Here is a 25513-nt window from a genome sequence, read left to right on the forward strand (position 1 = left end):
GACCCTTCAGGCCTCCAGTCATTTCATACACTTCTTGGTTTCTGTAGAATTCTGGAGCATGGTTGCCCATAGCAGGAACTTGATACTTACTAACAACAAGCATAGTTCTTAAGGACTCAAAACAAAGGAAATGCATACTTATTCGTTATTTATTCCCCCCAAACTTCCCAAAGAGGATCTGAGATCGCTTACAGTAAAAGGCTTGTGGAAAATATCATTGTTAGATTTAGAAATTTTTTTTTTTTTTTTTTTTGGTGGTACGCGGGCCTCTCACTGTTGTTGCCTCTCCCATTGCGGAGCACAGGCTCCAGACACGCAGGCTCAGTGGCCGCGGCATGTGGTATCTTCCTGGACCGGGGCACGAACCCGTGTCCCCTGCATAGGCAGGTGGACTCTCAACCACTGCGCCACCAGGGAAGCCCCCTAGAAAATTCTTTAATGGAAAAAATATGCCCCCAATTTAAGCTTATGTACTAAGATTGAGCCTTATTTTACATTTATTTCTGGGCTTTGTAGTAGTCAAGGAAAAAAGGAAAATGGGTGGTACGATTAGTACTATTTGATTTTAAAAGTATACATACTGGGCTTCCCTGGTGGCGCAGTGGTTGAGAGTCCGCCTGCCGATGCAGGGGACACGGGTTCGTTTCCCGGTCTGGGAGGATCCCACATGCCGCGGAGCGGCTGGGCCTGTGGGCCGTGGCCGCTGAGCCTGCGCGTCCGGAGCCTGTGCTCCGCAACGGGAAGAGGCCGCAACAGTGAGAGGCCCGCGTACCACAAAAACAAAACAAACAAACAAAAAAGTATACATACTAATTTTTTAAATGAAAACACATTTTTTCTGGTACCAGTTCTAAAATATGTTTATTCTTTTCCGAAGAGTATAGAACAACATAGATGAATTAAGATGTCCTTAATAACCACCCCCCCTTTTTTTAGAAAATATAGAAACAATCCTAATTTGATTGTTTCTTGCAGTCACCTTTGATCAACGCTAAGGGGGTAACACTAGAACACATGCCATCAAAGAGAGGGCCAAGTGATTGACACCCCATTTCTTAGCTCTCTGGTGATGTTACTTGATACAAGCTTAGAATTTCCATACGTGTAGGAATAAGTGGATATCCTCATAAGTGCCCTTAATGATGATCCCCTCCTCAGAGCTTTTTATGGGTGTAGGATGGTAATCAATTTAAGAGAGAGCTAGAATCTGGAATGCAAACAGTCGATGTTGCTGATTAAAGAAGAATCCATATGCTTCAAACTACAAGTATGCACTCAACAAGTTTGAGATTTTGCTTTAAAAGGCTATTTTAGCCTGTGCTCCGCATCAGGAGAGGCCACAACAGTGAGAGGCCCGCGTACCGCAAAAAAAAAAAAAAAAAAAAAGTGCAACTCTAGTGAACCCCCTTGTTTATTTCCTGGAGGTTAGGTATATTAGTTATTCCAGAAAGTCTGCAGATTAAGTTGTATGCAAGAAAAAGGCTCAACTTTTGATGATTGGCTAATGCTCTCAGAATCAAGGCTTGACCTCAACTGAACTGTGAACCAAAAACTGAAACAAAGGGCAAGATTTGCTCAATCCGAACCATAACCAATATGTTAAAAGAAAAAAAAAAAAGGAAAAATAGCATTAAAGAATGTGAGAACTGTAAGAGGTCTTAGAGCTCATCTAGTCCATGTTTTTCATTATATAGAATGGAAAAAACATGAGGTTCAGAATGATTAAAGACTTATGTAAAGTCGTGAGAAGCCACTAACTGGCAGAGTGTGAGATAAAGCAAGAGTATCCATGTTCCAAGTTCATTGTTCTTTCAACTTCTCCATGTTACCTGATAGTGTACCAAAAAGAAAGATCTGATTTTTATCTTTTCTTCCCAAATAATTGCCTACTTGATAATATCCTGAAATAATCGAATTGGAACAAAATTTAGAGCATCAAAAGATTCTCCAAATAGTACCCTTACTTAACTGATATTTTCTTTCATATATACACATAAAATAGACTTTTATTTATTTATTTATTTATTTATTTATTTTTTTTTTGCGCTACGCGGGCCTCTCACTGTTGTGACCTCTCCTGTTGTGGAGCACAGGCTCCGGACGCGCAGGCTCAGCGGCCATGGCTCACAGGCCCAGCCACTCTGCAGCATGTGGAATCTTCCCGGACCAGGGCACGAACCCGTGTCCCCTGCATCGGCAGGCGGACTCTCAACCACTGCGCCACCAGGGAAGCCCTAGTTGCACTTTTAATTAATTTAAATCCAGCTCAAACTGACAAAGTCTTCCTAACTCCTCCAACCCCACAAAGCTCATTACTCTCTTCTTTATACTTTCTCTCTCTAACTTTAGACATGTTGATACTGTTAAAGTTATCATACTAGGGCAAGAAACATCCCTTGAGCTGAGTTTTAGTGGACAAGCTGAAGAATGTCTAGATAAAAAAGAGAAATATCCACATATGCAAAGGCACAGAGACATGAAGAACTTGATATGTTCAGACAAATACTTGGGAACTGCAGATACTGCACACGGCAGGAGTGAAGGATGAGTTTGTGGAAGGGGCAGGAAAGGAGGCTAAAAAGAGGTAGACAGGAACCAAAAAGTAAAGGACTATATATATATATACGTATATATATATATATATACATATATATATATATACGTATATATATATATATATATTACCATAAAGAGTTTGATTTTTATCATGCAAGGTATTGGAGGGTTTTAAGCACCAGGGTGAGGAGAGACATGATTAGGTTTGAACTGTAGAATGATCACACTAGAAATAGCATAGAATGACTTTTGAGGTTTCTGACAGGATGGTGGTGTCATTCACTAAGAGAACACAGGAAAAGAAGATTGGGGGGAAGTTTTTGAGTTTAACTTTTGGATGGTTTCCTAAGGGCTGCCATAACAAATGATCACAAACTTGGTGGCTTCAAACAACAGAAACTGATTCTCTCACAGTTCTGAAAGTTAGAAGTTAGCAGAGTTGGTTCCTTCTGGAGCCTCTAAGGGAGAATCTGTCTCAGGCTGCTCTCCTAGTTTTTGGTGACAAGTCTTGGCATCCCTCGCCTTGTAGACACATGGCTCCAATCTCTGCCTCTGTCTTCACATCATCTTCTCCCATGTGTGTGTCTCTGTCCTCACCTCTTCTTATAAGGACATCAGTCATTACATTTACAGCCTACTCTAAATCCAGAGTGATCGCACCGTGAGATCCTTAACTTTATTACATCTGCAAAGACCCAATTCCCAAAAGATGTCACATTCGCAGGTACTGGAAATTAGGACTTGGATATATCTTTTGCGGGGGGAACACTATTTAACCCGCTGTAATGTGAATGAATGGATAATGGTCTCTATGTTCTGACTAGTACTCTAGCCTTGCGGAGCTCTGCTTTGCACTTCTAAATGCTAATAATATGTAACAGGCCAAAGGGAGTGCAGAATTAAAGGTTATGTGATATGGTAGAAAAAGCAAACACTTTAGTCAAGTGGACTTAGGTTCAATCCTGGCTCTTTAGTAGTTGAAAGCTGTGTTTAACCTCTACGAGCCTTGATTTCTTCATTTGTAAAATGGGGGAGAATTGGACTTAAAATATTATTTCAGGAAAAAAAATCTTGAAGATAATGCGTTTGGGACTGACCTACATCAAAGTTGTGGTCTTATGAGTGAATTTAAAGACTATACAGGAATTGGCATCAAGGAGAGTAGTGAGGTGTCCTTTCACAGAGCTGGAGATCAGCAAGGAGGAATCCAAGAGAAGGTAATTTTTTTTTTCAGATAGCCTAAGGGGAATTTGGCATTAGGAAAATCAGGTATCTCACCACCTAAGTGCGAGAGAGGTTGGCAAAATCAAGGCAGGGCTGCTGGTCTTAGAAACTGGGGTATCAGGCATATTTCTAAGACATTTTTTAAGTTTCCTTACTGTGTTAGGCATTGGAGATAAAAGAGTGAGTGAGATATGGGTGTTCCAGATAGAGCTTCCTGTTTTTTAGATGAAATTAGACAGGTTAACAAAATAGAATACAATGCAATCTAAAGTGCGTGTAGAAGACCAGGAGCAGAGTTAAGGGACGGACCAGCTAAAACTGCACATATGCCTGGGAAGGCTTTAAAGAGAATGCGACATTTGAATGGATTTTTGGAGGACGTATAAGAGTGTGCTTGCCAGGAAAAAAGAGAAGGATTTTCCAAGCAGAGGGGAAAAAGGCAAAGCATAGGAAGTAAGGACTACAGGACCAGAATTGGAGACAGGAAATAAGGATCAGTCAAAAACCCTGTTATCTGAATGGATAATTGGGACCACAGTCAAGACTATTCAAAGAGACTTACTGCTGACTCCCAAAGCATTGGGCTATAACTTATAGTCTTCCTGCCTAAGATGAGGTTTGTCCTAGAGATCCAGGCAGGAGTGAGCCTAGAGATGCAAATCAATTGGTTCCAGCATTTGGGAAAGGACAGGCAGAGACTGATGACCAGGTAGGTACTGACATTAGCCAAAACCAGAGGAGAGAAGGGAAAAGATTATGAGGGACTTACCACGTGACAGAGTGTCTAACTTAAACTTCACGGCAATCCTCCGAAGTAGGCAGAGAGCGAAACAACGGCTCCAGTCATCGAAAAGCAAAACTGACCTAGTTCCCAGAGAAAGGAAAACTTGGCCAGTAGGTAGGTCTCTTTGGTGCTTCCTGCTGAGTTAGGCAGGCCTAGGGCCCAAAGGTGCTTAGGAGAACTGGTTTCGGCTACCTGAGGAACAGTTCTTGGAACGGTTCTTGCACCTCGAATGCCACTGCCCTCTTTTTTTTTTTTTTTTTTTTAAACACGAGGATTATTGGATTATATTGACTCGACTGGGAACAAGGAATGTGTACTCGAGTTACTTGTGTGTCTGAGTGGCTTCCTGGTGTGCAGTAAATATCTGTTAAATCGGGTTCCCCAGGAGATACATCGACACTATCTCCAACCCACCTCCAATACTACAGAAAAAAGCATCAGACTTCACAGGCCCTCCAGAGCTAAGAAGCATCCCTAAAGTGATTGTATGTCCTCTTAAGGGGTCTCGGTTTTCAAGATTTTCGCTACCTAATCGGCAACTTGTTAACTTTTGCCACATTATCACCACCTCCTTCCTCGTCCACGCGTACTCTCCTCTCTCCAGGGAGATCCCGGCCCGTGCAGCAAGGAGGACTCGGGATGGCACCAGCCCCTCGTGATGGGGAAAGGAGGGCAAAGGGAGAGGCGTCTTCCGTATTTTGAGGGCGCCCTTTCGGAGGAATCCAGAGGCAGCCCGAGGTCGCGAGCAATCCCGGCGCGTGGGAAAACGCGCCCGGAGGCCACCGCCTGGGCGCCGGGCCCCCGCGGCCGCCGCGGGCTCTGAACCTCCCTGCCGGGGCGGGGCGAAGTTGGAGGTGGGGTGGGGCGGTGAGGGGCTGGGCCCCCTTCTCTCCCTCCCGCCCCTCCTGGGCGCAGGCGCAGGCGCGCGGGGTGCGGCCGCGGCGGGGAGGGCGGTGGCAGCGGCGGCGGCGGTGGCCAGCGCTGGAAGATGGCGGCATCGGCGGCGGCGGCGGCGGCAGCGGCGGCGGCTGCTGCGGCGGCGGCGGCAGCCGAGCAGGTCTGTGAGCCCCGCCGCGGCCGGGCGCTGGAGGGCCAGCGGAGGCCGGGGTGCTGCCGGCGGGGATGACTCCGCGCGGTGGGGCGGGGCGGGAGGAGCTGTCCGCAGTCCGAGATGCTGGCAAAGGCCGGGCGGGACCCCAGGCAGGGGCCCCGGGGTGGAGAAGGGGGAGCCGGCCCCGGCCGTCGGCCTGGCCTGGCTGTCCGTCGGCGAGGTGAGGAGGGGTCGCTGTTCTGAGGGCCCGAGAGGCGGCCGTGGCAGCCGGGAGCCTGGGCCAGGTCTTGCCGGGGACATGCCCTGCTCGGTGGCCAGCGAAGATGCAGGCAAAAATAACCCCAGCCAGCGATCCAAGAGCCTCCCCTGACACCAGCCAAGAAACACTCAGCTGTTGCCTGGGTGTCAGCTTGCAGCCCCTTCGTGTGTGCCATCCCCATATGCTGACATCCACGTTTCTCCTCCCGCTTTGGTTTTTGGAGACAGTCACCAATATAAAACTGTCTCGTATGCAGTTGGTTTAAAATCATTTTTTAAAATGCTTTATCAAGTATTTCCTGATCTGCATTGTAAACGGGTAACTTAGAATAATAGTGTAAAAGGCTCTTTTCTTACAAAAAGCAAGCTATACATAGGCACACATGCACACACACATATATACATACCTGTAGTTCCTAGGGTGATTTGTTATAATAAATATAATTTTGGTAGCCACTTTTTCCCCTTAACTGTTATTTCCTTTTAAAAAGAAACTGTGGTATGATAGGTTTCTTTGGGAAAGTCTCATTCTTCAACACTGCTGGAAAAATACACAAGTCAAGTAGCCAACATTCTGTTTCCAGAACTGGAAAGATTTTCTTAGGCAATTAACAGCTTTTAGAGACATAGTAGATAGATATCACTGGAACAGTCATTCTGAGGGACATAAAAAATAAAAGACATGACATCTGCCTTCAAAGCTTAAAGTCAAACTGACAGATAAATGCAGAAAAATCAGCTAAATATGGTAGGCAAGCTACAGGTCCTAACAATAAAATAAAATCTAAAGGAATGAGTGAAATTGAAAGGAGACAAAGCTTCTTGAATTTGTTGAGATTAAAATTGTCCCTTGGCTTTCCTCCTGATTTATCAGTGCCCATTTTAGATGGTTCTTTTTTCATCTGCATCACCTGTTAATGCTCTTGAAGTTCCACTGAACTTCTTTTCTTGCTTTACACCTGCACTGGGCAATCTGATCCATTCCTCAATCTCTACTTCAGAGTTAGGCGTTTATGTTTCCAGCCTGAACTTAACTGAATTTTCCACAGGCACCCAAACTCAAAAATGTTGGATTGGATCATATGCACCATTAAAAGGGTTACAGCCATCCATTCAACTTGGTTCACCTCGCCACAAATTTGGGAGCAGGGTGGGCTCAAGGGAACTCAGAAGGGACCCACATTTGGTTTAATGCTCTGCTGTCCCAAGCTTGATATTTGAGCAAAGGGCCTCACATTTTCTTTTTGCTCTGGACCCCACAAATTATGTAGCGGGTCCTACTTGGGAGTCATCTTAGATGCCTCTAAGTCACACTCACACCCAGTCAATCATCAGGTCCTTTCAGTTCTACCTCTTAAGGCTTCTCCCCAATCTTCTCTTCATCTGCAGCTCCAAAGCTCAGTCAAGCCTTCATTTGGACTGTTAGAGAAACCTGTTGTTGAAATCTCCATCTCGAAACTCTTCTCTTCCAGTTCATCTCTTTTTGGTTTGATTTTGCTGTAATGCAGATCTGATTATATCACTGACCTATTTGAAATCTTCAGTAGTTCCCCATTGCCTTCAGGATAAAATTCATCATTCTAGATGTGATACTTACGTCCACTCGTTTTCTAGCCCCTAACCACATCTCACCTCAAGTTTTGTCCCATTCCTATACTCATCCTCTTCACCATCCACATAAATCTACCAAAATTAGTTTGCAGAGATGACTTATACTCAAAGTTCCCATGCTGTTCCCTCCGCCTGGGATGCCTTTCTCTGTACTTTGCTTGGCTAACTCCTGTTTGTCCTTCAAGATTCAACTGAAGCCCCAACTTTTCTTAAAAACCTTCAACTGATGTCCCTGCTTGCTAAGTCGAGTGGCATTCCTCTTATGCACTCTTTCAGTATTGTGTGCATTGCTGTACGACAGCACTTGCCGTGTTGAACTGCAATTGCTAGTGACCCTGTCTATCTACTCTGCTGGCCTATAGGTAAGTTTGTTGAGGGTAGCCGCTCTACCTTGCTCATCTTGGTAGTCTGGAGCCTCTGACATATAGTAACTCCAATAAATGGTAAGTGCACCAAATGAATATGAATTGGCAGAGAAAATTAAAGAGTGCATCTCAGGAGGGTAAGTTTTGCCCTGGCTCTCTGTTATGTAGACCTATATTCAAACTCTGGCTAAGATTTTTAAATTGCCCACCTGTCAGCACTGTCGTAAACCCATACTGCGTCTGTGAACATTAGAAGCAAGCACGCTTCCCCTTAGATATTTTACTGCTTTCGGCTGTCAAAATGCATGTTCAACTCTAAAATGTTTGAGTATCGATGCACCCTCGTAGCTGTTGTACCCCATGCAGATATACAACCTACACAACTGTATTTGGCAACTTGTTTTGTGTTAAATCTGTTGAGTAGATTGAATTATCTTCTACAGAACCTTTCTTACCACTTTGTAGAATTTTAAAATTTTTGTCTGCCGCATTACTCACAATGATTATTCCTGTCTTTTTCCATTTTCCATAAGCCCTCAACCAGCCTGCTACCCCTGCCACCACAATACGATTCCAGCTGCCCTCTCTACTCTTTCTTGGCAGATGACCTTCCCTATTACATCCCCAGGGAAAAGAAGAATTTTTTTTTTTTTTCTCTTCTTGGTGTGAACCATTTCAATGAGGTGGGAACCCACCCTTTAAGACTGGTTTCTCCTGTACTATCACTTTTCTTTCCTATCTCCTGAAAGATCTTATTTCCCTCATTATTCTGCCCTACTCTGGATCTTTGACCTTTGCCCTTCTTGGCATCTTTCCCTCTGCCATCAAACATACAAGTCTTCCTGCAAATTGTTGTGAGGAGAGGATGAAGAGATACTAACGACAACAAGAACAAGCACAATTTTTCTCCGACAGTACATAATTCTTTAGTCTTCTGTCTTAACACTTCTGTCTTCCTGGACTCGAAAATAAATGCATACATGCTGGCATCCTTTCAGGACTATCCCTACTTACCAATTTGCTGCTCAAAGTTCGTATTTGAAAGTCACAGAGGCATTTCTTGACAAATTCAGCAACACTGCACATCCGTAGTTTTCTTGTATTTCTCATTTTCCACTGTTCCTGCACATTTAAAGTTTTCCACGGGTACATCCTTGGCTTTTTATTCTCTTCCTCTATACTGTTTTTGACAGCAAACTGCTGTGGTCTCATAGATTTAATTTACCTTGAAGGTGAAGACTCTCAAATCTGTATTTCTAGTCCTGACCGACCTAATACCCCATCCCATCCTTCCCATTGCCTTTAAGGCAGGTGGTTATTTCTCAATCAGTTCAAATACAACATGTGTAAAATCTTCTCCCTGCTTCATTCCCCATATTTAAATAGTCACCATTCAGTAAACATGAGGGGCTTTTTTAAAAACCTGCTACAAATTCACTTAACTCTTCTCTTGAAGTATATTTTAAATCTATCCTTTTTCATCCCACCTTAGTTTAGACCCTCAATACTTCAGGCCTCCATTACCACAGCATCCCAACAGCCTACTTGGTGGTTTTCCTCTTTCCCGTGTCTCCTACAAATGCCCACACATTGCATCCTGAAACGTATGTCATTCATCTTCAGAGACTTCCAGTGACTCCCAAATCAGCAGACATAAAGACTAGAGTTTGTACCCAGATGTCCAAAAACTCACAACCTATTCTCCATTTCCAACTTGATTCTGCCTTCATTGCCAGATTTGACCCACCTACTCTTCCTGGTTTCCCTGACAACTCCAAGCCCTCCTGTCTCTTCTCCCATGAACTCCACAGGATGTATTGTCTAAACTATTGATTTTGGCATCTGAACATACAGAGCATTTTATTGCATTGCTAACTGTTTTGTGTACCCAAATCACATTTGTAATATCTGGAGGGTAAGGATCTTGTCCTATATTTCTTTTGTATTCCTATTTATAGTATTAGTGTTTAAGCATAAAGTGCTTAATAAATGCCTATTCAATAAATTAATTTTCTCAGAGCTCTGAAAAATATGAAAATTGGGCAGTATTACATTCTACTCCTTCCTTTTGTGTTCATGATGTACCAGATTATTACCTAAAATGTCTTTCAACCATAGTCTAAAGTCAGAGGTTCTCAAACTCTTTGGTCTCAGGTTCTCTTTATACTCTTTTTTTTTTTTAGATTTTTTTTTTTTTTTTTAGATGTGGACCATTTTAAAAGTCTTTATTGAATTTGTTACAATATTGCTTCTGTTTTGGTTTTTTTGGCCTGAGGCATGTGGGATCTTAGCTTCCCGACCAGGGATCAAATCTGCACCCCCTGCATTGGAAGGCAAAGTCCTGACCACTGGACCGTCAGAGAAGTTCCCCTCTTGATACTCTCAAAAATGACTGAGGGGGCTTCCCTGGTGGCACAGTGGTTGAGAGTCCGCCTGCCGATGCAGGGGACGCGGGTTCATGCCCCGGTCTGGGAAGATCCCACATGCCGCGGAGTGGCTGGGCCCGTGAGCCATGGCCGCTGAGCCTGCACGTCCGGAGCCTGTGCTCCGCAACCGGAGAAGCCACAGCAGTGAGAGACCCGTGTACCGCAAAAAAAAAAAAAATGACTGAGAATCCCAAAGAGCTTTTGTTTATGTGGGTTATATCTGTTGATACTTACCATATTAGGAATTTAAATTGGGAAATTTTGTAAACACAGGAGTATACAAACACACATTCCATTAGCTGTTAGAGCAACGTCATCACATATGGTCATGTAGCCTCTGGAAGCTTCACTGTACAGTTGACCCTGGAATGACGCAGGGGTTAGAGGCGCTGATCCCCACACAGTCAAAAGTTCACGTATAACTTTTGACTACCCCAAAACCTAAACTAATAGAATGCTGTTGACCAGAAGCCTTACTGGTTACCTAAACAGTCAATTAACATGTATTTTGTATGTTATATTTGTTATATACTGTATTCTTACAAGAAAGTAAGCTAGAGGAAAGAAAATGTTATTAAGAAAATCATAAGGAAGGAGAAAATACATTTACAGTACTGTACTGTCTTTATCGATACCATAAATTTATGTCGTCTGTTTACAAGATGAATCATCTGTCAGCACCTACATCAATATTGTCTTATATGGTACAAAACACTGTAGATGTTATACATATTACTAACACTGGACATCAAAAATGAAAAGATAATGTGGAAAAGAAATTCATATTTATCTACATGCATAACGATTCATGCACTGATAACGAAGAAGCAGCAGTATGGTTGCTTTACAGTAGCCTCGTGTAATCAGTACAATTCCTTCACAGTAGCCTAACCTATACACTAATGAAAGGATCGTAATAAAAATTTTTATGGCATAGAGTATCACAGTCATATTCATAATATCTTTTTTAAAAAACCAGTTACATGGGTTGATAGGCTGATACACAATTTCTCCAGTTATGAGAGAGAGAGAGAGAGAGACTGTACAGTAATGTAATTCTTTGAAAGCAAAGTTAAAAAACAGTAAGAAAACTAGCATTATTAATTTTATATTAAATATCACTAAACTTACGTATCTACATATATTTTATGCATTCATGACGCACCTTTTTCTTAATTTTTTTTGATATTTCTGGGCTACACAGTTTATCTGCAAGTTTTTTCAAATTGTTGCAAATCTCCAAATTTTTTTCCAGTATATTTACTGAAAAAAATCCACGTATAGGGCTTCCCTGGGTGCGCAGTGGTTGAGAGTCCGCCTGCCAATGCAGGGGACACGGGTTCGTGCCCTGGTCCGGGAAGATCCCACAGGCCACAGAGCGGCTAGGCCCGTGAGCCATGGCCGCTGAGCCTGTGCTCCACAACGGGAGAGGCCGCAGCGGTGAGAGGCCCGCGTACCGCAAAAAAAAAAAAAAATCCACGTATAGGTGGACCCATGCAGTTCAAATCCATGTTGTTCAAGTGTCATCTGCATATTCATGGGAGAAGAAGAGTAAAAAAAGAAAATAACATCTTAGTGTTATTTTGAAAATAATTTGCACCCACCAGACACTTGAAAGAGTTCAGGGGACCCCTCCAGGGCTTCCCAGCCGTATTTTGAAAACTGCTTGTCTAGGATAATGTTAACTTTAGCCATCTGGAGTGATGAATAAAGTATATTAGCCTTTCCAAATTATTTTCATATAAATGAAAAACTATATACAATTAAACAAATCGTTATAAATCATTAATTAAAACAAGATTACCCACTGTAGAATGTGTATGTTAACTCTTCCCCCACATGAGCTGGCTGTTCAGTTTACTGACGGTAGGACTATTCAAAGCAGACAGTGGAAATATGTTATCAGATGGTCACACTGAAGGTTCTTCTCTATGACCCTTCTCAGCAGTCATGTCCTTACTTGGAGCCTGCAGCTCAACACGACTTGAGGTTTATTGGTGGAAAATATATCACTAACCAATTCAGCTTTCTTTAGTTATGAATTTGCACCTAACAAATAAATGCATCAAAAAGAGAGGGTATAGCTGCTCCATTGTGTTGTATTTTGTTTTTAGCAAAGTTCCAATGGTCCTGTAAAGAAGTCCATGCGTGAGAAGGCTGTTGAGAGAAGGAATGTCAATAAAGAGCACAACAGTAACTTTAAAGCCGGGTATATTCCAATTGATGAAGATCGCCTGCATAAAACGGGACTGAGAGGGAGAAAGGGCAATTTAGCCATCTGTGTGATTATCCTGCTGTTTATTCTGGCTGTCATCAATTTAATTGTGAGTATTTAGTACAGAATATTCTTTTCTTAATTACCGTGGGGAATTTTTCTTCTGTCTTTTAGTCAAATCATGGACTCTCTTCCTATCATTTCTTTCAGGACCCTCTTTCTGCTTTTCTATACAGGCATACCATGTTTTATCGCACTTAGCTTTATTGCATTTTGCAGATACTGCGTTGTTTACAAATTGAAGGTTGTGGCAACCCTGCATCAAGCACATCTGTCGGTGCCATTTTCACAACTGCATTTGCTCACTTCAGTCTCCATGTCACAGTTTGGTAATGCTCACAATATTTAAAGCTTTTTCAATATTAGTATATTTGTTATGGTGATCTGTGATCCGTGATCTTTAGTGTTACTAGTGTAATGTTTTGGGGTTGCCACTAACCACATCCAGGTAAGATGGTGGATTTAATTGATAAATGTTGTGTACGTTCTGACTGCTCCATTGACTGGCCGCTCCTCGTTTCTCTCCCTCTTCTCGGACCTCCCTATTCCCTGAGATAACCCTACAATGGCCTCTAAGTGTTCAAGTGAAAGGAGGAGTTGCAGGTGTCCCTCACTTTAAACAAAAGATAGAAATGTTTAAGCTTAGTGAGGAAGGCATGTGAAAAGCGGAGATCAGCTGAAAGCTAGGCCTCTTACGCCAAATACTTAGCCAACTTGTGAATGCAAAGGAAAGAGTCTTGAAGGAAATAAAAGTCCTACTCTAGGGAACATATGAATGATAAGAAAGCAAAACAGTCTTATTGCTGATATGGAGAAAGGTTTACTGGTCTGGGTAGATCAAACCAGCTACCACATTCCCTTAAGTCAAAGACAAATCCAGAGCAACGCCCTAACTCTCTTCAATTCTGTGAAGGTTGAGAGAGGTGAGGAAGCTGCAGAAGAAAAGTCTGAAGCTAGTAGAGGCTGGTTCATGAGGTTTACGGAAAGAAGCTGTCTCTATAACATCAAAGTACAAGGCGAAGCAGCAAGTGCTGATGTAGAAGCTACAGCAGCTTATCCAGAAGATCTTGCTAAGAAAAGTAATGAAGATGGCTACACTAAACAACAAATTTTCCATGCAAACAAAACAGCCTTCTACTAGAAGAAGATGCCATCTTGGACTTTCATAGCTAGAGAGGAGAAGTCAGTGCCTGGCTTCAAAGCTTCAAAGGACAGGGTGACTCTCCATTAGGGGCTAAGGCAGCCAGTGACTTTAAGTTGAATCCAGTGCTCATTTGCCATTTGGAAAATCATAGGGCCCTTAAGAATTATGCTAAATCTACATCTGCCTGTGCCCTATAAACGGAACAACAAAATCTGGATAACTGCACACCTGTTTACAACATAGTTTACTGAATATTTTAAGCCCACCGTTAAGATATACTGCTCAGAAAAAAAAGATTTCTTTCAAAATATTACACCTCATGGACAATGCATTGGTCACCCAAGAGCTCTGATGGAGATGTACAATGAGATTAGTGTTGTTTTCATGCTTGCTAACACAACATCCATTCTGCAGCCCACGGATCAAGCAATAATTTTGACTTTCAGGTCTTATTATTTAAGAAATACATTTTTTAAGGCTATAGCTGCCATAGATTATGATTCCTCTGATGGACCTGGGTGAAGTAAGTTGAAAAGCCTCTGGAAAGGATTCATCATTCTAGATGCCATTAAGAACATTAGCAGTTCTTGGGAGGAGGTCAAAATATCAAAGTTAACAGGAGTTTGGAAGAAGTTGATTCCAGCCCTATGGATGACTTTGAGGGGTTTAAGCCTTCAGTGGAGCAAGTAACTGCAGATGTGATAGAAATAGCAAGATAATTAGAATTAGAAGTGGAGCCTGAAGATGTGACTGAATTGCTACAACCTCATGATAAAACTTTAAGGATAAGGAGTTGCTTCTTACGGATGAGCAAAGAAAGTGTTTTCTTGAGATGGAATCTACTCCTAGTGGAGATGCTGTGAAGATTATTGAAATGACAATAAAGAATTTAGACTATTACATAAACTTAGTTGATAAGGCAGTGGCAGGGGCTGCCTGAGCTGCTTCCAAGCCTTAAGAATGTTTGCATCTCCGTGAAGCCCTGCTGTACCTAAGTTTACCAGGAGATTTGGGTCGGAGTGGGGTTGACGGGCTTCATCGTTTATAAAATCAGGAGTGCTGATAAAAGAAGTAAAGCCTTGAAAGCTTCCAGTCCTATGCCTGCTCATGGTCATCATTAACCAGCTTTACTTGGATGGGACATCGGTCGGGCTGTATTGTGGGAATGTGGGACATCATGCACACTTGTAGCAGTGCCGCTGTCCTCGAGCACGAATAGACATACCTGTGAGATACCCCCTACAAAAAGAAAGAAATTAAATAAAGCAGTGGCAGGATTTGAGAGGATTGACTCCAATTTTGAGAGAAGGTCTACTGTGGCTGAAACGCTATCAAACGGCATCACATGCTACAGAGAAACCGTTCGTGGAAGGAAGAGTCAGTGCAGCAGACTTCATTGTGGTCTCACTTTAAGAAATGGCCCCAGCCACCCCAGCCATCAGTGACCACCACCCTGGTCAGTCAGCAGCCGTCAGCGTCAAGGGAAGACCCTCCACCAGCAAAGAGATTACAACTTGCTAAACGCTCAGGTGATGGTTAGCATTTTTTAGCAAAAGAGTATTTTCTAATTAAGGTATGTACATTGGTTTTTTGGGGTTTTGGTTTTTTCAGCCACATCACATGGCTTGTACAGGACCTTAGTTCCCGAACCAAGGATTGAACCCCGGGACCCCGCAGTGAGAGCGCCGAGTCCTAACCACTGGACTGCCAGGGAATTCCCTATACATAGTTTTTTTAGACATAATCCTGTTGCACACATAATAGACTACAGTATAGTGTAGCCATAAGTTTTATATGCACTTGGAAACCAAAAAAGTTTGTGTGGACTTGCTTTATTGCAATATTCGCTTTATTGTTGTTATCTGGAACCAAACCCACAATATCTCTGAACTATGCCTGTATATGTTTTATCTCTTACTGAATTTTAATGAATATTTTCTGTATGAAAACTTAGTATGTTAATATTGCCATGCACTAATTTTATTTAGAAAAAAATGTTCATAGACTCTTTCCTTTAAAAGACTTAAATTTTAGGGCTTCCCACAATGCAGGAGACATGGGTTCAAGCCCTGGTCCGGGAAGATCCCACATGCCACAGAGCAACTAAGCCCGTGCGCCACAACTACTGAGCCTGTGCTCTAGAGCCCGTGCTCCACAACAAGAGAAGCTGCCGCAATGAGAAACCCGCACACCGCAACGAAGAGTAGCCCCCGCTCGCCAGCAACAAAGACCCAATGCAACCAAAAATAATTGATTAATTAATTAATTAATTTTTAAAAATAAAATAAAAAACAACTTTTAAAAGGTTAGAGTCAACTCAATAGAAGAGACCTTTGCCAAGATGATTTTACTGCCTTCATCTCTCCTAAAAATATACTCCTTCCTGTTTTCATTCAACTTTTCCAAAATTTGCTCTTGCCTGCTCAGCTAGATTTTAAAATTGTAAACCTTGGATGGCAGTAAAGCATTGTATTTTGTAGTCCTAAATCTCTGTTATAAAAGAATGAAAGGATATGAGGAGACTGGTTTACACTAAGGTGTGAGGAACTGGTGTGTTGCCTTTTCCAAAGATATTTGCTTTCTTAAAGAAAGGGGTTAAATTTGAACCCCTCTGGCATGTGTGTGGATAGATATTTTCAGAGAGTGATTATTGGTATCCCTGAGACCAATCATGAACATGGATGCAGCAGTTCTAATGTAATTTCACTTACTACTGTATTTTTTTACTTCTAATACTCTCAAAGCAGTCCATTGTATTTTATGTACATCCAAAACATTTGTGTCTAATTCTTCACTTAAATCAAAAAGAGCTGATACTGTAAATAGCTTTACTAGGAGCACATGTTCTGAATTTATTTTATTTTAGAAATTTATTTTTTTGGAAAGTTATGGTTAAGATGGCAAAAAAAAAAAAAAAAAAGACATTTTCATCCCCTTCTGCTTTAAAAGCTTATCCTTAGGTGACAATGTCAAGAATCAGAAATACCTTGGAAGAAAGTGGGAGGCAACTGAAATCCTGAACCGTAATATATGAAGACAAAAAGGAGGAGTGGCAAATAACTTACTAGAGAAGAGAAACTGCGTGTTGGGGGAGAGGGTTGCAGGGGGCATTGGTGGAAGTGTCCTGCAGAATCCTGAAAAGCCTCAGGAGCTGGAAGTACAAGTGCCTTGAAAAGTAGGAGTGAAGAGGGAACTGAAAACAGAGAGCTTGTTTGAAAAGTCCATAGAAGAAAGCATGCAATCCCCAGCCTCCCTCTCCTTCCAGGCAGCAGTTAGGCAGCCAGCCCTCCTAACCCCACACTGAACCAGAGGGGATTCTTTCTGCCTGAGGATATTGCCAAGAGGAGGGTAGGGATGGGTTTCCACACTGAAGGCAGGAAAGTCTGTATCCTGAGCACTGAGACTCCCGTATCCTCATCCTCCAGCTCCAGCTCCCTGTACCAGGCTTACATCCCCCAGCAAGAGATAAAATAGCCTGCTCTGAAGAAACTGAAGAACATAGAGAAAAGACCTGAAGATACACTTGGCAGGTCCCTGTGAAAAAGCCACCTAATCTCCCTATTGTGAAGCCTGTCAGTCACAAGTGCCACCCCACCCAGAGAACTTTCCCTGAACTTTTTATAACCGCTCTGTTAACTATGAACACAGAGCCACCAGGGATCAGTAGATTTTTATGGAAAGCTCCCAGAATTGAGAAATGATTGAGACCAAAAGCACCCAAACCATGGGGAAAGTGCGAATTCAGGGAAATGGAGAAAATGCAACAAATGACAGGAAACTTAAAAGAAAACACACAATCAATAGCTTCAGAGAAGTCAGAGGATACTGCATCCATTAAACAAGGATAGCGTGCCATTAAAAAGAAGCAGTTAAAGAATATGGAAGAACTCATAGAAATACACATACATGGATGGATGGATGGATGGATGGATAGATAGATAGACAGACATTGGAAGATAAAATCTTCCACAAAGTTCAACTAAATTAAAGAATGAATCCAGGAACATTCTGTTAATTGGAGTTTTAGAAAGAGAGAAGAAAAAACACAATGGGAAGAAAGTTATCAAATAATTAAATCAAGAAAGATTCCTAGGACAAGTTGAAAACTACCATTCTGGATCCAGCATATGTATTAAAAAAAAAGACTCACACCAAGGCTATTACTGTGAAATTTAAGAAGACCAGGAATAAAGAGATGATCCTAAACTCTTCCAGAGAATTAAAAACACGGGTTTTGTATAAAGAGCACAAAATCAGAGTGGCATCGGACCCTGTCAAAAGCAGTGCTGGAAACTAAAAGGCAAGAAAGCAAGGACCTTCAAGATTCAGAGAGAAAATAATTTCAAATCTAGAAATGCATACCAAGCTAAACTCTCAGTCAAATGTGAGGAATTATAGACATTGTTTTAGCCATGCACACTCTCAAAAAATATTTCACATACATTCTTTTTAAAGAAGCCACGGGACAATGTGCCCTACCAAAAGAAGGTACTAAACCGAGAATGTTGAAGACAAGGATACCGGAAACTGGGTATCCTGCATGGGAGAAAGACAAAAGGAAGTTCCAGCATGAAAGTGAATGGAAAGCTCATGGTTATAGCCGTGCTACAGACCCAGAGGGCAGGAGCTCAGACTGGAGCAAGAAGATGAGGGTTCATTCCGGAAAGATTTCCTGGGAGAGGCAAATAGAGCTAATACATTTTCTGGGAGGTTTGGACTTTTAGAACATTTTATTGAGAGACATTTTACAGAAATGTTGGAGAGTTTGAAAAAACGTAGTCTGATTTTCAAAGAAACTAAGCAAATGAAAGAAGGACAAATATTAAACTCTGAAAGACACAAAGTACAAGAAGGGAACTGCCATCATAGTACAGCATTTGGCTTAGCAGTGAACAATATTTACATTGTTGTAATACTGAAAATACTGAACATGGATTTAACCAAAACTTGAGATTGGAGTTGGAGGAGAAGAAATATAAATGAGCTAAAATTCTCATCTGCTAAAATAGGAAATTGATAGATACAACCTAAAATTGATCAGTGACGAAATAACATACACTTATTATTTAGAAATATGGAGATAAATTCTAGACGAAATGGCTAAGATTGTTGAAAGTGGTTGTTCTGGGACGAGGTATAGGGGAGGTAGAAGAAATAAAGTAATCTTTTTTTTTTTAATTATAGAACCTTTAGCACTTTTTTTTTTGGCAGTATGCGGACCTCTCACTGTTGTGGCCTCTCCCGTTGCGGAGCACAGGCTCAGTGGCCATGGCTCATGGGCCTAGCCGTTCCGCGGCATGTGGGATCTTCCTGGACCGGGGCACGAACCCGTGTCCCCTGCAACGGCAGGTGGACTCTCAACCACTGCGCCACCAGGGAAGCCCACCTTTAGCACTTTTTGACTTTTAGTTATTGGTATGTAATACCTTGATAAAAATAAAATTGGTTTTGTTTGTAAGTGGAAACCCAATTGATGTGTTCATCTCACTGATGAAACATTTTAGGAAGTTTAATCCTTTAGCAACTACCTTTCCTATTTGTTTACTGATTATGTTAAACCTATTAACATATTAACAGTGGGCTTGATTTCTTTTTTAGGTAACACTTGTTATCTGGGCTGTGATTAACAGCCTATTAACAGTGGGCTTGATTTCTTTTTTAGGTAACACTTGTTATCTGGGCTGTGATTCGCATTGGACCAAATGGCTGTGACAGCATGGAGTTTCATGAAAGTGGTCTGCTTCGATTTAAGCAAGTGTCTGACATGGGAGTTATACACCCTCTTTATAAGAGCACAGTAGGAGGAAGGCGAAATGAAAATTTAGTCATCACTGGCAACAACCAACCTGTAAGTAACCACATTAATTGAGGAACATTAGAGAAAAATTCTTCGTAAAAACCTAGAGTTGATTACTGGAAATGGGTATTTTCCTTTAAAGAAAATTCATAATATATTTAATAATATTGTTGGCTTTCTCATCCATCTATTAATGTTAGATACTTTCCTAATATTCTAGATTTTGCCGCATGGTAGCGTTTTCTGGGATAGATATAATTACTGTAAGAATACATAGTTTACTCTTTTCTCCTCCATGTGAGGAAACCATTTTAAAAAGCACCTTCCCAGGTTAGAATACCCTCTACTCTCTGGGAGTCTGGAAGAGAATATGCCAGTCTAGTCAGTGGCAACCCCTGTCAAGTGGCTACTATAATGTGGGTTTTCAACTGACCAGAACCTCAAGGAGGCATCCTTACTGCCCCTGCCCATCTTAGCTCTGGGTCCCTGTGCTCTGCGACCATCTGTGTCTGCCAAGCATTACAGCAAATAAGCATGTTAAGCCCTCGTTTTAAAGGACTCTTCTCCCAAGTAGGTGGAGGGAGTCAGAGAGAGGCACTTAAAATTATTAGGAGTTAAGCCTGCTATTGTAGAGTTTTCTTAGAATGTTCTTGATGAATTTTGGATGCAGTCTTGTTCGAAAACGTATTCATGATAAAGTGTTTTTCTGAAGATTGTTTTTCAGCAAGGGACGACAAAGCTCAGTGTAGAAAAGAACAAAACTTCTATTATAAGTGACATTGGTGTGCTGTTTTTCGACCCAAGGACTCAAAATATCTTATTCAGCACAGACTACGAAACTCACGAGTTTCGTTTGCCAAGTGGAGTGAAAAGTTTGAATGTTCAAAAAGCATCTACTGAAAGGGTATGATTTATTTTCCTTGCTTTCGTTAATGGAAGAGAATTATTATCTAAAGTTACAAAGTGTGTGAGGTGGGGGGCAGGGGCAGCTTTACTGATAAAATGCTATGAATGAAGTGACTCCAGAGCAGCGGAAAGGATTAGTTCTAGATTTGTCACCAACTAGTTTACGTGACCATTATCAAATCATCTGTCTTTATCTCTACATGTGTGAAATGTGAATTAAAACACTTGCTTTCATATTTTGTCATTGAAACGCCTCCTCCTCTATCTCTAATAATAATCCTCACTTTAATTTAGAAACTCTTCATCACTACTTTTTTTTTTTAATCTTCAGATTACCAGCAATGCTACTAGTGATTTAAATATAAAAGTTGACGGGCGTGCTATTGTGCGTGGAAATGAAGGAGTATTCATTATGGGCAAAACCATTGAATTTCGCATGGGTGGTAATATGGAGTTAAAGGCTGTGAGTATTTTTTGATTTTAAGAGAATTATTAGATTCTTGGGTCCATAAGTCCTTATATGGAAAAAGAGTTATGAAAAATGATAATGTAGTTGTATTTTTCGGACATGGAAAGATGTTCAAAATGGATTATGAAGTGAAAGAAAGTTATAGAACAATCTGTGAAATATCTCATCTTTATTTTTCAGATCATGTGTATGTTTATAGAAACCTAGAAGGGTATGCCAAAATGTCAACAATGGTTAGTTATGGGTAGCAGGGTAACAGATGATTTTCATTTTATTTCTGCTTGCCTGTTATTTTCTAAATTTTTTTTTTTTTGCATAATGATGCCTGTGTTATTTTAAAAGGCAAACAAACAAACAAGCAAAAAGCTTCCAAAAGAGAATTCTCAGTATGCATGCCCTGAAGTTGATAGGGTTTTTTTCAGTTAAAGATTTTTCACATCTCTTCATGGGTTTTGTGTCTAGTGATGTGAAAATCAATTAGCAAATATATTAAATGTATTTTTAATTATACATCTATTACTAATTGTAAAGGAAAAAGATTTTGCCTTTATTATACCTGTTGAAAAGTAAACTTTTCTTTGTGCCTCACAGATTATATCTGAACTTATTTAATAAGTAACATATTTCATTTAAGGGAGCCATAAGTTCGAAAACATTTTACCTGCTCACAATTCTGGTCAAAGTATATTTATTCAAAATGTCTTTGGGCATCTGCTCTATGCTACCTAATTAAAGCTAATTAAATTTGTTCTACTAAGCATTAAATGACAAAAGTTAAACCTAAGGACTTATAAAATAGTTCTTTCCTTTTAAAAAATTTAATCATAGTTCTTGAAGGAAAAAACTTTTAAAAATTAAGTTCTTTCACTTTCATAAATATCTCTTCCCCCTGAAGAATATGTTCCAACCTCTAAATAATAAACATGAACATAAAAATGTGATTCTTGCCAGAAACTCAGTAGTAGTGCTGAGTATTGTTTGCATACATTGTAGAAAGAAGCCATGCCTCTGAGAGAATAATAGTGTTGAAGAATGGTCACAGTGGGGCTGTTGTTCTCTGCATCAGAAACTCAAAGCAGCAAGAGATGTGATTGATTTGTTTATGACCATTAGCAAGTCACCTAAATCTTTTAAGTTTTTCTACCTGAAAATTCTACCTGTTGTTAATATGACATACTTTGAAATACATATACACACATATCAGTTTCTCCACAGTTAAAAAAAAATAAACCAGTATTGAAAAGATAATTAGCTTTATAATTCAGCTAATATCAGAGGTTAGTTTTGAAGTGTATGGCTAGTCATTAGAAAGAATTTTATCAATCAAACTGCTTTTTTAAAAAAACTAAGACAAATATTATATCACGTATATGTGGACTCTAAGAAACAGTACAAATGAATCTATATACAAAATAGAAACAGACTCACAGACATTAAAAACAAATTTATGGTTACCAAAGGGGAAAGGAAGGCAGGGAGGGATGAATTAGGAGAATGGGATTAACAGATACAAACTACTATATATAAAACAGATAAGCAACAAGAATTTAATAACCTATAATGGAAAATAACCTGAAAAAAAATATATATGACTGAATCACCTTGATGTACACCTGAAACTAACACAATATTGTAAATTAACTATACTTCAATTTAAAAAAAAAAACAAACTACTTTAGCAGCTTAAAGAAAGTAAAATTACATAACCACAAGAGGGCAGCGTTGGAACAAAATTTGAGAATTCCATATACTATCACTACATAGTCAATTAGCCATTTCCATTACTTCATAATCAACTTTCATTGCTTTAAATACCCTCTATAAGCTGATGACTCTCAACTTTGGAACTCCTTTCTCCTCTGAACTAAGTAAGATTCACATATCCAGCTGCCTTCTTACCTCTCCACTTCAATATCTAATAGGCATCCCAAACTCAAGAAGTCTAAAGTCTTCATATCCTCCTTCCCTCCCCAAACATGCATTTTTTTCAGTGTTCCCATCTTGTTAAATGGTACCCATTATTTCATCAGCAAAGCCTTTGGACTCTACCTTCAGAAGATGTACAGAGTCTGGCTGATTCTCACCACCACCACCGTGGTGTAAACCAGCATCGTTTCCTGCCTGCACTGCTAGAATAGCCTCCAAAGTGGTCTCCCTGCTTCGTCTTTCACCCCTGTATTCAGTTCTCTGTACAGCAGCCAGAGCGATCCTTTTTAAAAGATCGTCACTTCTCTGTTCAGAACCTTCCAAATGGCTTCCCATCTGATTCAGAATAAAAGCCAAAGTCCATTCCCTGGCCTTATGTGTCTGGCCCCTAGTTATTTCTTTGACTCATCTCCTACCTACCAGTCGACTCCCCCTCTCTGTCCTTCAACCACTCTGGCCTCCTCTCTGTTCCTAGAACACAAGGCACATCCTCACCTTGGGGCCTTTGCATATGTGCTTTCCTCTGCCCAGTTACCCACATGCTCTAGTCCCTCATGTCATCCAGTTTCCATCAGACTGTGACCTTATCAGAGAGGCCTTCCCTGTCACTCTCTCTCCGCTCACCCTGACTTGCTTTTCTCAGATGATGTCCTGTTTGTTTTACCTCTTCAGGTGTTTGTTGTCTCCCCCTCCCCAGTAAATGGGGACTTGGACTTTGCCTGTCTGTTGACTACTGCATCCCCAGCACCTAGAATAGTATCTGACACATAGGAGACCTTTAATAATTATTTGTTGAATGAATGAAAAGAAGAAGGGAGAGAGAGGGTTAGGAGTTCCAGAAAAGAGAGGGTCTGCGATACAAGAATGTTCCTGGGATAGTGGGCTTGAAGAAGAGAACTTCCAGGCAGTTTTCTTTGAGTGCCTGGGCTTCAAAATTGTATGGTTTGAATCTTCATTTCTGGTGTCACACAAAAACATTGGAAATTCAAATTACTTTTCTCTAGGAGAAAAACAGTCTTTTTCTTCTTAGCGTCAGAAATGTATCAATCAGCAAATTGGTTAAAACTCTCTTAGGAAATAATAAATGAAAATGATCTGAGACTTTATCAGTATTCGTCTTATTGTGCACTTAGGAATTTTGATATAATTTTTAACTAATTGAGAAATAAATTGTGTTAACAAGTGTACTGATATACATTGTGAACAATCGCTAAGAGGTCACTAGGTGAATTTTGATTGGTTTTGGGTTTTCATTGTTGTTGTTTCGGTCATGACTTTTTCTTGCTGCCTGCTATTCTTGCTAATATTTCAGTGAGTGTTGTTTATTAATCTTGTTCTCGCCCTACTTGTGGATGCAAACAAGCCATATGTGAGTTTTCTCCTGATAGGAAAACAGCATCATCCTGAATGGAACTGTGGTGGTCAGCACAACTCGTCTCCCTAGTTCCTCCAGCGGAGACCAGTTTGGTGGTGGTGACTGGGTGCGCTACAAGCTCTGTATGTGCGCTGACGGAACCCTCTTCAAAGTACAGGTGACGGGCCAGAACATGGGCTGCCAGACCTCAGACAACCCCTGTGGAGACACTCACTAGAAGAACCCGAGAGGGCGTCAGTAGGTTCGGATCGTGACTTGACATTTTTTTTTTCAGAGTAGGCATGCAAATCATGTTTTTACAGAGTTTGTGATAACTCGTAATTATTTTACCTGCAGAGCACTGCTATTATCTATTATATAGTCTCCATGTTTAAAATAGTCTCAGAGAGCCTAAATTCTAATACATTTCATTAAGTTGCACTGATCTTCAATTTACAGTTCTCTAAAACAATTAAGAGAAGTGAATACAATCAATATTAATCTTTAAAGAAGTGTTTTTAAAATGCCACTTTTCCTTGTCTAAATGCTAAAGGTCTGAAGCAACTGTTCAGACTCACTATAAGTAAGCGTTTGGTAACTAATGGGGATAGACCCACTTAAGACGTTTAAAGGTACACCATCAGTAAATGTTACATGCTCTGTCTTTTGGCTTCTAAGAGGAAAGACAGATTTTTTTTATTTTCTTTGCGGTACGCGGGCCTCTCACCGATGCGGCCTCTCCCGCTGCGGAGCACAGGCTCTGGACGCGCAAACTCAGCGGCCATGGCTCACGGGCCCAGTCGCTCCGCGGCATGTGGGATCCTCCCGGACCGGGCACGAACCCACATCCCCTGCATCAGCAGGCGGACTCTCAACCACTGCGCCACCAGGGAAGCCCGGAAAGACAGATTTTTAGTGCATTGACTTTCAGCCATATTCTCACATGCAAGTGAGGTCATTAAAGAACTTCGCATATGGGAGTTAGTAAGAAACTATGGTTCCTCAGTTTTGCACTAGGAAGAAAATACTCTAATAGAATGTATACTCATTAAATATTGGTAAATATTGTGCTCCCAATGTGGTAGAAATTAAAGCACCATCTCAGCTTTAACTGTTAAATGATGATAGCTGTCATGTATTGAGCGTCTTAGAGTGCTAGGCATTGTCCTAGGCATCGCACATGGAATGTCTCTAATTCACACCACAGCTCTATAAGCAGGTGTTGTTATCCCAGTTTACCCATTAGGAAACTGAGGTTCAGAGAAGTTAAGAAACTTGCCTAATGTTACAGAGGAAATAGCAGAGTTGGGATTGGAATTCAGGTGTGACTCAAACCTGGATGAACCTGTTTCTAAATACCGCATTCT

The 25513-nt window shown here is 41.0% G+C and overlaps 1 protein-coding gene and 1 pseudogene across 1 annotated transcript; both read left to right on the forward strand.

Moving 5' to 3' along the window:
* Positions 1 to 5593: 5593 nt before the first annotated feature.
* On the forward strand, positions 5594 to 24398 carry SGCB (sarcoglycan beta). Its single transcript, XM_065877748.1, has 6 exons — positions 5594 to 5621; positions 12390 to 12599; positions 19357 to 19542; positions 20204 to 20395; positions 20729 to 20860; positions 24181 to 24398. Exons 2-6 carry the CDS (start codon positions 12420 to 12422, stop codon positions 24382 to 24384), a joined length of 894 nt encoding a protein of 297 aa, XP_065733820.1. The 5' UTR covers positions 5594 to 5621; positions 12390 to 12419; the 3' UTR covers positions 24385 to 24398.
* LOC136123729 (ATP synthase subunit ATP5MJ, mitochondrial pseudogene) lies at positions 14342 to 14815 on the forward strand (annotated as a pseudogene).
* Positions 24399 to 25513: the final 1115 nt, after the last annotated feature.

The sequence above is a fragment of the Phocoena phocoena genome, chromosome 5 (assembly GCF_963924675.1).
Source record: "Phocoena phocoena chromosome 5, mPhoPho1.1, whole genome shotgun sequence".
Classification (NCBI taxonomy): Eukaryota; Metazoa; Chordata; class Mammalia; order Artiodactyla; family Phocoenidae; genus Phocoena; species Phocoena phocoena.